The sequence below is a fragment of the Anas platyrhynchos genome, chromosome 3, assembly GCF_047663525.1.
Source record: "Anas platyrhynchos isolate ZD024472 breed Pekin duck chromosome 3, IASCAAS_PekinDuck_T2T, whole genome shotgun sequence".
NCBI lineage: Eukaryota > Metazoa > Chordata > Aves > Anseriformes > Anatidae > Anas > Anas platyrhynchos.
The window spans coordinates 8,913,273-8,930,291 of NC_092589.1; the positions used below are offsets into that span (position 1 = coordinate 8,913,273).

A 17,019-nucleotide genomic window follows, 5' to 3' on the forward strand; every position below is an offset into this window, starting at 1 on the left:
TGGGTCCTTCTCCTGCTTGGGCAGAAGTGGCCAGCACAGCGTGTTGAGCCTTTCTCCACTGCTCCCGTGGGACAGAGGGAGGAATTGCCTGGGAAATCCTCTGCACCATCCAGCAGGAAGCACCTGCCAGCTTTCTGCTGGAGAAACACAAGGTCAGGAAGCTTTGGGCACGGACGTTTCTCCATGCTCAGTACGGCTGTTAGCCCTTTGCATCCTCTCTCATTATACAGAGGTCTGCATAGGGGTATCAGTGAGGACACCCTTCAACACAGCCACCCATTTCTCTTTCTGCTCTGGCAAGGAATCCAAATAATCACAGTGGATGTGCTACCTGCAGTGGAAATGGGCTTGGACAGCAGCTGCTCTGTCCTCACTGATCTCCTGTGCAAGCACGTCTTGGTGCAGCCTCTGAACACGGTGATGGGCACAGGGCTCTCCAGGAAGGGGGGCACCTAGGGAGGAGGAAGGTGTTTGCCAGCCGTGACATCCAGCTGCTGGATGAGCCAGGAGTTGTGTTGTGTTGTATATTGTCATTGTTATTGCAACCACAGGGGTCAATGGGAGGGATGCAAATAAGAAAGATGTGAGGGGAATGGGCCCACTAACATTTAAAGCCTCACAGGGCTTCCCAAGCGGTGGCCAGGACAGCACTCAGCCTGGCACACAGCCTGATGTGACTCTGCTCACTGCCACCACCTCTGGCACTGGGTGCTGCTGCCTCTGCTGCAATTGCTGCCGCTGCTCTCCCTGAGCCACTGGGCTCCAGGTGACCAAAATCCGGCTGCCAAAAACTCCCGGCTCCAACCTCAGCTGCTAGCAGTGCCCTGCCAGATGGGCTGGCTGAAGGACCCCAGCATCCCCATCCCCAGCGTTTCATTGAAAGCAAAAAGGCAACTGCGGGAAAGAGCAAGGGGGAAGGTGCCAAAATCCGGCACTGGTGGTAGCTCACTAAAACTGTATGGCTCCAAAGGAGAATTTCAAGCTGACAGCTTGATACTTATTTACTTGAAACTTCCTGCTGAGCCCTGCTGGAAATTGAGTAATTCTCCCTGTTTAATGTGGATTCGTGCAGCACTTGGTTTAATTCTTAATAGAGTGCAAACCTTTTTTTTTTTTCAACCATCGGGGGATTCCATTTGGATGCTCCACCAGGAAGATATGAAGCAGCTTTGGCAGCCCCCAAGGGAGCAGGGCAGCAGCCACCGCATGTAGAAGTTAGCCAGGACAAGTGCAGCTGCCTGAATTGAAGCATCATCTTGGGGACAGCCACCAAAGAGTGACAGCAGCGAGGGCAGCGCAGACCTCATGGAGGGATGCGTGCTGCTCACTTTTGTTTCTGCAAAGAGTTCAAAAGGGAGATGCAAAGGTGCACGTACTGCGCCAAGTGGGTGTGAATATACACCTGAAAGTTACCTAGAGAACAAGCCCACAGAAAGAATGGTATGTGGATGAGGAGGAGGATGTCAATGGGCAGGGGCAATGCTGTTTGCTCCTCGTGAATTTGACAGCGCGATGGGAATCCAGCAGCCCAGCCAGGAGGACAATTCCTCTAGTTGAGATAGAGTTCACAACATGTCTTGGTGGGGAAGGCAGAAATGACAGCTAATTCTGCATGGCAAGGTAGATTTTAAAAGCACCCCCAGCCTGTGGCTCACCATGGCGGGGAGCAGCAGGCCTCAGGAGGAAGCTGAGTGTTTCTCTCTGAAGACTTCACATGAATCAAGAGAAGGATAACCTGCTTGATGAATTGATCCGTAACGGTGACAAGATAATACCTTGTTCCCAAACACTGGCCACAGAGGACCCTCATGTCACTTTGTGAAACCAATCTCTTTAGTGGTGACAGCTCGGCTTTCTGCATCGAATTAGTAAATACACGCTCAGAGTATGCAGCTGGGGGGGCTCACAGCGAGCTCCCCACAAGACAGGGAGATGTCTGTCTGTCTATCTGTCTGTCCCTCCATTCGGCTGCCAGCTGAATGGATACCTCAGCAAGCCTGGGTAGAAGTCAAGGTCTCCAACCTGTTCTCAGGAACCTATTTCTAAATGGGATAAAGAGGATTACAGCAGGTAGGATGTCACCACTGGCCGAGCTGTTAATTGCTGCCCTTTGAAGCTATTTGCATGTAAAGGGAGTAAAGTTGGAAGGCCTGGGCGAGTAAGGGAAGCTGGGCATAGTCATGGGGAAGGGTGCATCTGAAGGGTGTGAACGAATGAATTTGCATCACTCATTATTAAAGTCCAGGCTGTAATTTTCTGGCCTTGTGACCTGTTTTACAACCCCAGGAGACAACAGTGTGAGCCTGAGGGCATTTCTGAGTGAGCAGATCCATGGTAAGAGGTCAATTACACTGACCAGGAGCAGAAGGAAGTGCAGAAGACTATGGTCAGGAGTTAGGTCAAGCCCAGTTTGTCTCCTTTGCAGACTCACAGGAACACCAAAGGTCCCATCTCTGAGTCCAAGCCCAATTTCTACAGCAGGCGGAACAGGCTTTCCAAACCAAGAGTGAAAGGTAGCAGAAACTCTTTCTGATAACACAAGGAGGAACCTTGGAAATGCTTCATTAACCATATCCCAGTGATGTCTTTACTAAATGCTTTTATGCCAGGGAAATAAAGGAGTACTTGGGAATGTGTGTTCTTGGGTTTGGTTTGGATTTTGGTTTACACCGTTCGCCACCATTTTCTGAGTGTAAAATATTTAGTACTTAGAAACTGACAGCTGTGCTTTCCACCAGGTTTTTAAGTAAAGGAGGTTAATGCACTTTTGGGGATATGTAAGTTGTGCCTTTATGTTTGCTTTTTCATTGATACCTACACACTCTTATCTATAAATGGAAGCCTTAAAAATACCATGTTCTGGCAACTTTTGTAAGACTCAGACTGTGTATAGAGTGACTTCCCTAAAGGCTCAGTCTTCTTCCAAACACCCACCAAAAAGCTTAATTACAGGACGCATCCATAAGGAAGCAGACTTCCTGCTGGATCCCCATCTTCTACAACTAACACGGTAGTTACTGAAATTGCAAAAGATGTTACATGCTTGATGTGAGAATGTGTCAGACTGAAAGAATATGAATTTCAAGGCAAATATTAACTCACTGCTGAACAGAGCCATCAGAGGGGAGAGGGCCCCAGAGACAGAAATGGATCCAAGGAGCAAAACTGTGCTCTCTGTGGATGTTTGTTAAAGATGGGCAAGCAGTGCAGGTGCTGAGTGTCTCTAACCAGAGCAATATTTAACTGAGGGCTGCTTAGTTGTACTGAATGGACTAATCTGTCCCGCACTGTTTACGCCACTTCCCTGGCCATAATTTGTGTTGGACTGAATTGCAATCAGAGTGCAGTCGGGGAGGTTTTGCTGCTTTACTCTGGGTGCGTTGCACGTGCACATCAGCTGCTCCGACTTCCATCTGTAATGGAAGCTTCCTAGTGAAATGCGAAAATATTTTCCATTTCATGGGAGGATCTGCCCAGGTGGGGAAGCTCATTGCGTGCCCTTATGGCTGGCCTTAGGATGCAGCCTTGAACAGCAGTGTGTGGAGATGTGGTCAATGAAAGGTTGTACCGGAGGCCTTGCTTTATAGCTTTGTTGGTCAGAGCTAGCAGAGGCACAGTTGTCTGGGAAGAGTTAGTAGATGCTCTACAAATTAAAGTATGCATTGTTTCACTTTCCTAGCATCTCTGGCTGATGCTGAAAATAGCTATATTTTATTTTATTATTTTATTTTTATCATTGTTTTTTATTGTCTTATTATGCATGCATGTATAGGTTTATCTACACACACTTTTTAGCTTATTCTTCTGTTTCTAATTTGAATGTGGTATTCACTGTCATCTCATTGCACTTTTCCCATATCCTTTTTAAAACTTCCGACAAAATTCCAGCAATGTGCCCAGTTCCTCCATGGGGAGTCCCACGCTCTGCCCATCTGGCTCATGCGCTGGGTTGGCTCCAAACCCATTTCAGTGTTCCTCTGTCCCTCTTCCTAACACTCTGCCAACACCTTTAGGTTTTACACATGGGGCCTGTCTGTCTCTTCCTTTTCCTGGATCATCTCATTAGCCTGCATGGCCCTGGCTGCCACCTATGCTAACCGCTCACTAGCTGATGTTTCTCTCTACCTTGCCCTCTTAGCATCCCACTCAGAGCCTCCCCTTCCCTCTGTTTCTCTGACACCCGTTCCTGCTGCTCTGCACCCCACACAGCTTCCCCTGCGTGGGCCAGGGCTCACAGAGCCGGTGCTGCATCTGCCAAGTGTGGTCCTTCTGCTGTGGGACTTCCCCAGCAGCTGGTGGGGACTTGTGGCATTTATCTGATTTACTTGGTTAGCCAAGTACATGTTTCTAGTCCTGTCCCTGTCACCCCTATGCCTCATTCCTGTTTTTTGGACACAATCAGTTGTTATGATGAGTGTTCACTGAAGATAAGGTTTTGGGGTCCTAGGTCTTCTCAGGCCAACACCACTGCAGTGACGGCGACTGAGTCCATGCAGTGGATGTCTCAGTCCTGGGTGTAGCTTCCAGACACTGACAGCTTCAAACAAACCGACATTTGTATTATGTATTGCGTTATTACTTTTAAGCTGGCTTTTTGTTGTTGTTGTTGTTGTTCTTGTGTGTCCTGCTGCCCCCCTGGAGCCAGTGCTGGAGGAGCCCACCTGCACAAAGCCCACCTGCCTCGCACCCCTCCTCGCAGAACTGCGCCAGCACCAACAAGGGGGGACCATGGAGGCTCTGGTGGCCACGGCCACACTGGGTTTTGTTGCTGTTTTGGCATGGCAATGGGGCTCCTGCTGGGGGCTGCTTGCAGCTGGGATGAGAAAATGAGGAGAAAAAAGGTACCAGTGGAAATCTGTAGGGAAGTGTGGATGTGGATGTATGGACATGGATGTGCAGATCCATTTAGGTTAGATGTTAGGAAGAACTTCTTTACCGAAAGGGTTGTTAGGCATTGGAATGGGCTGCCCAGGGAAGTGGTGGAGTCACCATCCCTGGAGGTCCTTAAAAGATGTTTAGATGTAGAGCTTAGTGATATGGCTTAGTGAAGGACTGGCTAGTGTTAGGTCAGAGGTTGGGCTCGGTGCTCTTGGAGGTCTCTTCCAACCTAGACAATTATGTGATTCTGTGTGATTTATCGATGCAGATCTCTCTGGCTGTTGTGGATGTATATTTATGGACACAGATCTCTGTCTATTGCGGATGTGTAGATCTGCTTACGGAAACACCTGTGTCTGTTGTGGATGCATAGACCTGCTTACAGACACAGATCCCTGTCAGCTGTGGACGTATAGATACACGTTGTGGATGTACAGATACTGACAGACGCCGGAACCAACAGTTAATATCAAAGTTATTTATTTATCTAGACACGGATACACCCTGAGAGCCGTGGCGGGCAGCTTGGCACCCCCCGCATTACCATCGCACCTCTGCCCTCACAGCTTTGCCACGGCGCCCTCCGGCTCCCAGCGGGAGGCCCTCGCTAGGGGCCGCTCCTCCCCACCCCGTGCCCTTCCTCCTCCTCCTCCTCCTCCTCCTGCCCACCCGAGGGCGGGCTGCGGCAGCTCCCCACCGCCACTCGTTTGTCCCCGCCGCGGCCCCGTAGCGGCCCGCTGGGGCAGGGCGGCGTCGCCATAGCGACATGGGCTAGGCCGCGGCCTGCCCGGGGCCTGGCGGCATTGGGCCGGCAGCGGCAGCGCCATGGCGTCGGTGAAGGTGGCCGTGAGGGTGCGGCCCATGAACCGCAGGTGGGTGCCGGCCTGGGAGGGGGTCGGGGGGGCCGGTGTCGGGCACCCGCTGACACGGGAGGGCTCTGGCAGGTGCCACAGGAGGGGACGGCTCGGGTGGGAGCGGGTCAGAGCACGCCTAGGAGGGGGTGAAGTTAGCTCGGGGTGTGATAGGGAAGCGAGAGGCGAGGAGCAGGGCAGGCTGCAGCCCTGCTGCAGGCAAAGCAGCGAACTGAGAAGGTGGGCACTGGCACCGTGTGTGTGTGTGGGGTGGCTGTGGAGGAGCATCTTGTTTCTGAAAGTTTCCAGGACTGTGCAAAAAAAGCAGTGGAGAGGCTCCCTGTTAACATTCCCCAGACCCCACCGTTTACAGGATGGTGCCTGATGTTTGCGGTAGGTATCAGGAGGCTGGGTTCAGTGCCAGGGGTGTTGCTCCCAATCCCCAACTTTTGGGTGAACGGCTGCTGTTCCGCCTGGCACTCAGCAGCACAGCAGACGGCTCTGGCAAGCCATCAAACAATTAAAGAATACGCATAAAGGGAGGCATTAGACCTATACAGGACACACTGGAGAAATGCTTAAAGATATGAACATTAGGTGTGTGGTAAACATTTGACAAAATTATAGTCTACAGGATTTTTGTAATTCTTTTCCTCCACCAGAGTAAGAGAGAGGCTCTTTGGATGTGCAATTTAACTTCGTATAAGTGAGGTAGCTGAGTTGGTTGATATGTGTGGGGAAGACTTGGAAAGTTGGGGTGTTCATTCTGCAGTGCTCCGTTCCGAAATCTTTAACGTGATCCTGTATAGAGTTAAATTTGATTTCATGTGTGCCTGTAAATTTGCGTTGGTTTCTTCTAAGCTTAGTCATATAATGCAACTTATTTCGTGAGTCATTTTTAATTAGAGAAGACTGAGTTAATGAACAGTTGTTCAGACTGCTGCATTATGGAGCAGTTGCACTGTGTGGTGTCATACCCCTGCTAATTGTGTAATAAGTCATGAACACGGATCTTGGAATGGATCATGTGGCAGGGCGGGGGTTGTTTTGGGATTGCTTGCTGTGCCATGGCTTAGATGACAAGCTTTGATCCTTTTTTTTTTTTTTTTTTTTTTCCTTTCCTTGCTCCAGTGACTTATTTTTGTTGTTCTCTTTCTCTGTCTTAACTTGGAAGGAGTTCGTTCATTTCAGTGTCACCGTCAAAGCTCTCGACCATTCCTTTATAAACAGTTAACATCCCAAATTGATCACACAGAGGTTACCTCAAAGGTTTTTGACTGTATCTCTGGATAATGTAATAAAAGTGGTGTCTAATTACTTTACAGTTACTGCTTTGAAGCCAGTTGTGAGCATGAGCTTAGAAAGTTCAGTTACTTCGTGAGTCTCCATCTAATCTTTGCTTTCCCTAATTCAACATGCAATTGCAGTGACAGTCTTTCAGTTTGTGCTGACATTGTAATAATTCTACAAAACGGGTAAAAACCTGTCAGCAGGTTTTAAGGCTAGTTTTTTTTCATAGAGTAGAAGTCTATGAGAAAATTAGAAGTCTAAGAGAAAGTGTTTTGATATTTAATAAAGGGAGTGGTATCTGAAAGAACTGAGTTGATATTACTAATTATTATGCCCCTCACTTTCTTATACCTGACAGCTCTGTTCTGTTTAGCTTTCGGTCCATGAAGTAATAAAGAAAAACAAACCTTTTCTGTTTTTTCTAATGTTTTTTTATCTGTTTCTTGCATTTGCATAAATTAATTATTGAATTTAATTAGTTGAATAAACTAAGTAAAGGTCATATGCAGCCTTTCCTGGCTTTGCACTGCAGCAAGTTCTTCCTCCTGCGTACTTATCCATGAAGATGCTCAGGGGGCTGGAGCACCTCTCCTATGGAGCCGGGCTGAGGGAGCTGGGGTTGCTCAGCCTAAAGGGGGCTACAGGACAGCTGGAGAGGGACTCCTTGTCAGGGGTGTAGGGGTACAACAATGGGGGAATGGCTTTAAACTAAAAAAGGGTAGATTCAGGTTAGATATAAAGAAGAAATTCTTCACTAGGAGGGTGGTGAGGCACTGGCAGAGGTTGCCCAGAGGAACTGTGGCTGCCCCATCCCTGGAGGTGCTCAAGGCCAGGCTGGGTGGGGCTTTGGGCAACCTGGGCTGGTGGGAGGTGTCCCTGCCCATGGCAGGGGGGTTGGCACTGGATGGACTTCGAGGTCCCTTCCAACCTAAACGATCCTGTGGTTATCCAGTGCTGTCAATGTTTTTAAACATTTATTTAAATGAACTTGGTAGACTTTCCCACAGCTCTGTTATTATTTCTGATATCAAGGAATAGGAATTCCGATTTGATTTCTCAAAGTGATCAATTTTTAGCTCTCCTTAGATGCGCTCTCCAACCTGAAGTGGCTCACAGTTACTGCACGAGGATTAACAGCTTCTGTGTTTGATAGTGGTGAGACACAGAAGATGTTTTACTGCTTATAGAAGGCTTTTGTGTGGCTCTGGGATTTGTGTGGATTAAAAGCCATGCCAGTACTGACAATTCAGTCATGTAGGCTGTAGCTGTATATTAGCCATTACACATAAGGCTGTCCCTCTTGGTTTTACATTTTTACGCCTCTCGGTTAAGTCTAAGTAACTCTTCAGCTTCAGGGCTGGAGTCTGAGTACCTTGGGATGTATAGGACCAACACTTTTTTATCTTTTAAAAATAACTCCTTGCACAATCGAAGCCTTAGTATCAGTAGCAGAGTTTTCAACATCTCAAATTAATATAGCACTGCAAAGGACAAGAGATATAAAATGAGGGGCTTCATTTTACAAGAAACACATGACTATAGAGTGTTTTTAGTGGCAGCAGTGATAAACAAGTAAACAACCAAGAGCCAGCAGAAATCGCAATTTGTATTCCTTATGTTTCAAAGTGATTTATGTGGGAGATTATTGGGAGCGTGAAAGTTCTTCCTAGCTATCCATGCTTTTTGGAATTGAGACACACGACATACAAATGGAGAATATATTACAGGATTTCTAATGCAAGCAAGAGAGGAATGCGTTGGTGTCTCTTCATAAATTGCTCTGGCTGAAATACGTGTTACTGTGGGTATTTTTCATTTTCATGAATTTATTTTATCAAAACACTTCATCTTTATATGTAAAACATCAGTATAGCAGGTAGAGTAAGAAAAGCTGAAATGATTAGAATGAAGCACACCAACGGTTAAATCCTGTGTTTGTCTCTGAAGTGCCTGGTGAAATTTTGCTGGGTCTGTTTCTGAGCACTGCTCACCGGTTGTGGTTCCTAAGAGGCACCAGGGCGATAGGAGAAGCATAACTCAGAGCTTAAATATGGCCAAATGGTGCAAAACCATCGCTTCTTAAACTACAATACCAATGAGGATAAGCCATTTGTCAGCAAGTAGAGTTTGCTATTTCTTACGTTAACTCTTTGAACTTCTGTTGTAATAATGGTGCTTGTGACTTCATTTATTATCATGTACAATTTCCCCATTATAAAAAGAAGTTGAAAGATCTATAAGGACAGGTGAGGCTCTGGTGTGCCTAGAGTGAGCGTACTTCTGTCTCGCCTCAGCCTTTGTCAGTGGGGGAGTGTGAATCCAGTAAAAATATACCTAGATGCTAGGTTGGCAAGACAAACTAACTGTTCTGAAAGTGACTTTCCACCTTGCCATTTTTTATATCCAAAATCTGGAACCTCCAGTAGATTTTTCCTTTGGGAAGGTTGCAAGAGGACAGACGCTTTTCTCCCTGAAAATAAGGAGGAGGGGGTGTGTATAGACCATCATTGGTATGCTATTTCTTTTGTGAGTGTTGGACCGGTGCATAAAGGTGTAGGCTGAAATCTGAGTTCTTGTATCAGGTGAAGTTGATACTAAGAGATCTTGGGGGAGAAAAAATCAGTGGTTTTGTGCAGCATGTAAAGGAATGTTTTTATTTTCTATTTATTATCTCATCTTTTCAAGAGAAGCAAACAGTAGAAAGAGCTTTATTCTACAACGTGGTCATGCTCATCTTTTCAGGATAGGTCATAGGACCTATCATGGGAGAGCTGGAGAACCAGAGGAACGAGCATCAGTTGACAGTGTATGCATCTTCTGTCCCTAATAATTGCTGTCTTTCAACTGACCCCAATGAAGACACACTAAACAGATGGGTAAAGACAGGCAATGGCTTGATGATACCCTGTAGGTACGGTCAGGTTCCCAGGTGGGGTTGACGTGGAGAGACCACAAGTTCTTCAGGCGTCTGCAAATGGTGATGTGGATTTCTCTAAGTGTAAAAATGCCCTCACAGATGATGGAAGGCTCAGTGCTGGCAGCTTGTGACTGTTCCTGCTGTCTGTCATCCTGGAATCAACGTGCAGCTGAGCTAACAGAGATTGCTGGGAAACAGAGGTGCTGGTGTTTTGGGGCTCCTTGAAATGTCAGCTAAGGGAATTATGCTTGGGGACAGGATGTAGTAAGGCGTGTTATAAGGCTGCAAGCAGACCTTCTGAAAATGGGGGCAAGGCTGGAGAATTTGCTGTTGGAGCAAATACATTTAGAAATCATAGTTTGCTCATAGCAGAGCATTGCCTCTGTCATTAATTGTCATGAATTCAGGTCATCGTCAGTGGCAAAACTAAGAAGGAGGTGACAGAAGTCTTATAATCAATATAGTAGCATGGAATATGGTTATGGTTTAAGGTTTTGTGGTGTTTTTTGTTTTTTTTTTTTTTGCTTAAAGGTAGTAAGTAGTAGGTGTGGAGTTCAGCCCTGGCCCTGTAGGAATGGAAGAAGCGGCAGCTGTGAGTGTTGGGGGGGAAATGCCAAAGGTGTCCTAGTAGTACAGAGAGAACTTGGCAAGTGTCAAACAGAACAGTTGCTCTCCTCGAGAGCTTAAATAGCAAATGCCACGTGTTTCCTAAGGGGTGGTGAAATGTGGCATTGGATGGAGTGGGGTCTAATGAGCGTGGCCTTTGCTAAGATGAGAAATTAATGCCAAAGAGTTGCCAACAGCAAGGATGATCCTTGGCAGGGAATTGGGATGCCACAGGTCAGGATATTCTAGAAAAACTTGTTGGACTCTCATTAGGCTTTTCCACAATCAAAAATGTCAGCGCTGCTGAAGCAAGCTGAAACTTAGGGGTGCAAGCGGTAACAAACACCAGCACTCTGGTGTTTCATTTCTTCAGAACTTCTCACCTACATTAAAGTACATGGTCTTTGGACATCAGTGGCTTGTGACTTGTTTTCCTCTTCTTTTCTTTCTGAGCCCTTTTCCTCGATGGTTAATCTTTGAAGTTCTTCAGCAAGCTGATGAATTTGAATTTCTGAGTGTGATCGGAGTTCAGCTCTTGCTCGCACATAGCTCATGTGACCAAACAGAAGCTGTGTTCTCTGCTTCTCCCAGTGAGCCCCTGCATCCGCGCCTTTTTAAATTCAGTTTCTAGAAGCTCATTATCTGAATTACGTTGGAAAAGCTTAACAAAACTGACTGGAATCATTGATTCAAAAAACGTCGAGCTAAATGTGTACTTCATGCGTTATGACTGCTGGAATAGATAAGGAGATGCAAATCTGGAAATATTTGCGGGGCTTAAATGTTGAAAAGAGGAATTAAGTATTTAGTTATGGCTTCTTCATAGTATCTTGGGAATAATGGATTGAAGCTAAAGATGCATCAGCTTAAGCTATATCTAAGGAATTACTGCTAATGAGATAGTTTAGGTTGTGGGAGAGCCAATCTCCCAAGGGGAACGAAAGCCCAGGCAGTTGGGAAGAGCTAATTCCTTTGAAGAACGTCATTATAGGATGTGATCTGGCATGAATGGGAAGGGGAGACTAAATGCAGATGACTTAAGTAGCTCCTGCCTCTGCCATTCTGCCTGTGGCTTCCTCTGCAGGGGTTTTGGCACAGCCTTACACACAGGCCAAAAACAAAACCAAGTACGCAGTCTTTCCAGCAGCATCTTGCCATTTTCACTGATAACGCAAGGTGTATCAGGGAGGGAGAGCCCCAGCCGCAGAGCTTTATCCTTGCAGCAGCGAGTGGCGAAGCGAGAGGTGAGTGGGACACGGCGGGAGGTGCTCGAGCGCAGCTCTGTGTTCGTGTTACCTGGAGGGTTAGCGGCTGCGACCCACAGCTCAGCCTGCATAAACCAGGAGAGAACAGGAGACCCACACAGAGCTTCTGTTGATGTGGGCTCATTTTTCTGTCCTTTTCGGTGCTTAATGCAAATGCTTCGAAGTTTTTCAGGCCTGGGGAATTTGTCACAATCGCCACCTTGTTCCTTCTGTTGCCCTCCGTGGCACGAAGGAACAAAGACCTTCCAGTGCCAGCGTGACCGGAGCACAGCAGGAGCGTGGGCACATGTGGCAGCATGGTTCAACTGCCCTCATTTACAATTTCTAACCCCCCGAAGCTTTATGATCTTAAGCATTTTGAACTTGAAAGCCTGGCTTTAGAACAGCATTTCCTAGTTCATTGAATTCAGTATTACTGAGCACATTAGCAGGTTACCTACATGTTATATCACTAAAATGATGGACGATAAAATGTTTTCAGACTCTGCTTTTTGTTGAGAGCTCCTTGAGACCAGCAGAGAAGGGCAGTGAGTCTCTGTGTTGTAACCTTCCTAATGAAACAAAGCAAGAGAAAGGTGAGTCTGTTGGATTCTTAGGCTCTGTTTATTTGAAATGAAGACCGATTTTTTGAATAAATGGGATTAGCACTCAGCTGTTTTAACCCAACTGAGCTCTTGGACTAGAAGGCTCTCAGAAGTCTGAGTATCTCTGAAAGGCAGGTATTGTTGGAGAGAACAGCTGACTGAACTGAAGAGCAAAGTCCTTTCTTTTGCAGCAGCTATAAATACAAAGCCGGGGTTATTTATTGAGAGAGGGTTTTTCAGAGTTATCTAGCAGAAGGAGAGCATACATGGCAGTAGGCATCTTAATTGCCCATGGGCTAAAGTTCTTATTGTTGAACACTCAGACACTTCAAATACTGGCTTTATGAAGGCTTTCCTCCAAAGAGTTGATATGGTAAATATGAAGCAACAGAGAGACACGGAAACCTGGATCGCACCAGCCATTTCTCTGTATGCTGATGGTTGGAAGATATTTGTACTTGGGTTACTGAAGTCATTTGTTTTTCAATCCAGATTGCTTGTGTGTGCCTCGGCTAAGGGAAAGAGTGACCAGAGAACAGCCTTACGGATTACTTGGGAGCCTAATAGATGTGTGAGGTCAGGCACAGTTTGTCAGTTCTGGATCTCGAATTAGAGGACCCCCTACCCCAAAAGCCAAGGACACTGCAGGGAAGCAATCTGCTTCCTTTGAATCAGGCTTTTCTGTACACAAGAGGTTAAGTCAATACTGTCTGTATGACTTGGCACAGCAGCAGTAACAACAGAAGGAATCGGAAGAGACAGGATATTAAAAGCAAAGTAACATGTGGCCTAAAATCCAAGTCCTAGAGAAACTTTATAGTTTCATAATAATGGCAACAAAATTCCAAGATGTCAAATCAACTTGATGGTGAGTGAGGTTAGTCTACGTTGCTTCTGCTAAAGAAGGGATTTTGCTGCATTTTCCTCTAGAGTGCCAACAGAGAGGTAGGTATAAGAGGGGGTTCACATGTGCGCAGCTCAGAGCCAGGCAGGACTGGGAGCTGGTGAGGCCATGACTGAGCCTGCTCTGGCACAGACAAAATTGAGAATAGCCACCGAGATAGCTTGCTGGTTGAGGCTTACATATTGTTCAGGTTATGTGATCATTGATTGTGGCGTATATGGATACAGTAAAGTTTTTTAAAAGCCAGCTGTTGCTAGTGGTTAAAAACTTGCTCATGTGGATACCTGCTAGGCCTGAGGACTACCTATCGTATTGTTAAAAACAAATGTAAGGAGCAGGACAGGTACACGATTTCATGCAGTGACCGGTCTGTAGGTGTTGCCATGAGCATGTATAATTTTCCAAGGAAAGCGAGGTATCACTGGACATAAGACAGCACAAGGACACCCCCACGTTCATTTTCCAGGAGAGCCTTCCTGCTGTAGATTAAACCACTGCCTTTCAGTGTTGTTGATGAAATTTATTGTTATGGCTACAGGCATTTAATCTAGGTTGTCCTTCATACAAGAACTGATACGTGTGTACTAGTATAGAAACGGAGGGAATATTTCTGTTTCGGGAGCTGTACAATATTTGTCCTGTTTCTGCATTCTCTGTGCCTGAGTTTGGTATTCTGGTTTCAGCTGTGTTGTGGGAAGAAATGTGCCGAGAGTGGCAGAGCTCTCCTTTAATGATTTGCGAAGTTTGCCAGCTCTTCTTATAAAGTAGTATCGCAAAGGGGAATGTGGCTATCATCTTAAGCCAGCAGTCTGCACTAGCAAAATACTAAGATTATATTGACCACAGAAAAATGGGCTTCATGCCCGAACTACTGCTTTTTTTTTTTTTTTTTTAAAGTCTCAAGAATGTGTATCATGTCTTTGTCTTCCTGAGACACAATCATATCACAGCGGGCTGTTTATTTTAACTTCAATCCCCAGGATTTGTTTTCGGCTGTTTTCTTCTTGTCAGGCTGCTTGAGGTGAAGCAGAAGATGTCGTGCAGCCCGTCGGTTCCCATGTCACAGCTTCTGAATCTGTTGGTTGAAGTCATCCAGACTTGGCAGCTTGGTAGAGGTCTCCAAGGTGATGAAGTTGTGGTGTTTAGAGAAAATGGGAGGCGGTGGAAGTCAGCAGAGCTTCCCCCAGTGAACCTTCCCCCAGGGTGCTGTCATGTGGCACCGGTGACTCAAACCACCAAAATCTTGGGATTGAATTGGATGTTTCCTATGCAGACCTCCAGATTTGTTCTTAATCTGAACCTATATATGTTTTTAAAAAACACGTTTAAAGAAAATGCACTTTATAAAAAATGATTCGATAAGCATTGAGGAAGCTAATAAACAAAAACCTCTGGAGAACAAAAGAAAAACTGGAAATTGTGTGATGGTTTACTTTGTGCTGACTTTTCCTGTAGTTAGAGAAAGTAACAAAAACATCCTTGTGTAGTGGGCTTTCTGTTTGACATCTTAAAGCATATAGTTGAATTGAATGTTCTCCTTGCAAGAGTTCCCCAAACAAAGGGAAGTGCTCTTGGTCTGTGCAAGTCAATGAGACGTGAAGGCACAACGTACAGTCTGTGTGTTACCGAGCTACAAGAACAAGCCAAGTTCTTTCTGTGACACATTGTGCTTGTTTTGTAGTTAAATCTACCTTGAATTCTCCCGAATCGTGGTGAAGCAGCCCTCATGCTTTTCCCATCATGAGCCCAGAAATACGCCTGGGCAGTGAACAAACGGAGTGGTAAGATAGGAAATCTGTAACGTCATGCCTCAAGTGTGAATGTAGGAAGCATGCACTTGGCTGAAAAGAAAAGCCATTGAGCATGGTTGAGTTGCTTTAACAAGCGCTCAGACTGTGTTTTTGAGTAGTTGAAAAACAAAATCACACGCTTGCTCTTTGATAACCCTGTTTTCCAACAGGTAGTCCATTAGATGTCTACAGTAAAGTGAATTTCCAAGACGTATTTTACAGGCCCTCTCTTCATTTTGACACAGATGCTCAGCAGGCAGTTCAGGGAGTACCTTGTCTGTGCAGCCTTGGAGGCCTGCTGAAGTGGTCTTTAGAAACACTGTGCTGGAGAAAACTGATGGCACTTTTTGTCCTGTCCTTTTTTGGTTTTCCCCTCCAGTCCCCTGGCTGAAACACATCTTGTTTTTTTTCTGTTCTTTTTCTCAGAGTCATGTCTGTCGGGTATTATGGTACTCACAACTGATCACCGTGGCATCAATTTAATGGAAATCATATCATGATTTCCTGACAGGAGAAGCTATAGCAAATGCTCTGATGTCTGAATAATACAGAACAGATTATTAAAAAGCCACCATTTGAATAACTTAACCTTCCAGTGAAGGACCTTATGGATGAGCTTGGAAAAAGACCAAAGGTGTTTTGCATCTTTGTAACAGGGTTCTTCCTAAAGCTTCCCTTGTTAGTGACATTGAGGAAAGAGTGCATTTCCATGTTCCACTCCTTTCTGCCTGTCTGCGGGAGGATCCTCAGAAAGTCTCGTGGAGGATGAGATAAGTGACTTCACGCAAGGAGGTCTTTGAAAACTGCCGTGAAAGCTGGAGATACTACTCATATTTTACTGCATTTGGACTAGATGCCCATGGAGGTGCAAAACTGCTCAGGTCTGTGCCCTGAAAATAGTCAGGGGATATAAGGGAAGGAGGGAAAGAAACTCCCTTTAGAGGTGTCTACATTGCAGGTTGTTCCACGAAGCTGCTGTGTTTTGACAGGGCTGCTGAACCATCTCCAGGTTGGGGCACTTCTTCCTAACTCATACAGAAGGAGGAGTTGCTGAAGCTTTGTCCAACTGAAGCATTTATCAGGTTATCCCATTAAAAGAGATGTATGCAGGCTCTTCTGAACGGGTCTTGGTACTGATGCTGGTATGGTTTATATAAAAATAGAGTGACGGTGTTATTTGAAGAGCTTTTTCTGATGGCTTCTTCTCGCTTTCCCTTAGTTATGAGTTGAGTAGCTAGCTGAATTCAGCAGTAGCAGAGGGTCAGTAGCAGCACTGAGGTGATGGGTTTCCTGGTATCTGTGCCAAGAAACTCTCCTGCTTGCTCACACTGCCGTTTGGTTTGGGGCCAAGGGATCACGGGTTACACGGTTCATTTCCTTGTGATCCTGGAACTCCACGTGGTGCCTGCAGGCTGGCCCGAAACACCACTGCACAAACAGATCGGGCTTCAGGGGAAACAAGTCATCTTCCGCCACCAAAGCAGTAATTGGGAACTCGTTTTGGCAGCCAGCCGGCCACTCAACATTGCCTTGTTATGGAGGGTGTGGGACTTGCGGGGTAGCGCCTTTGGTTATCGGCTGGTGCTTGCCTCTGGGCCGAGCTGGTTGCAGCCAGGGCCTCTTCCAGCCCCAAATACATTTGGGGCTGGGTGCCTAAAACTGAAATCCACTTGCTTACAGCCTGAACTTTTAAATGGGGTGGAACTGGCAATCAGAACTTTTTGAAAGGGATTCAGCCCCTTCTGAGCTGCATGAAATGGTTGCCTGGAAGTGACTGGTGGTGGGCAAGCAGGTTTTTTTGTTTTTATGGGATCTTCTCAAGCTCCTTATGTTCAATAAATCATACTCAACTGTCAGATAACAAAGTGAAGCTTTAGTATTTGATTCGAATGTTTTCTCCTGTCAGTGCACCCTGCTTCTTTCAGGTTGGTTCA

General features: G+C 46.1%; 1 protein-coding gene across 7 annotated transcripts in view; it reads left to right on the top strand.

Annotated features, from left to right (window-relative positions):
• The first annotated feature begins 5,478 nt into the window (after positions 1-5,478).
• KIF16B (kinesin family member 16B) overlaps positions 5,479-17,019 on the top strand; it is a 138,703-nt gene continuing 127,162 nt past the window's right edge. Inside the window, exon 1 of one of the 7 annotated variants that reach the window (XM_072035267.1) lies at positions 5,479-5,750. In XM_072035267.1, coding sequence (XP_071891368.1) covers positions 5,704-5,750 — 47 coding nt within the window. In that variant the 5' untranslated portion in view covers positions 5,479-5,703. The remainder of the gene's footprint in view (positions 5,751-17,019) is intronic. The other 6 variants (XM_072035268.1, XM_072035269.1, XM_072035271.1 and 3 more) reach the window with 6 other exon arrangements.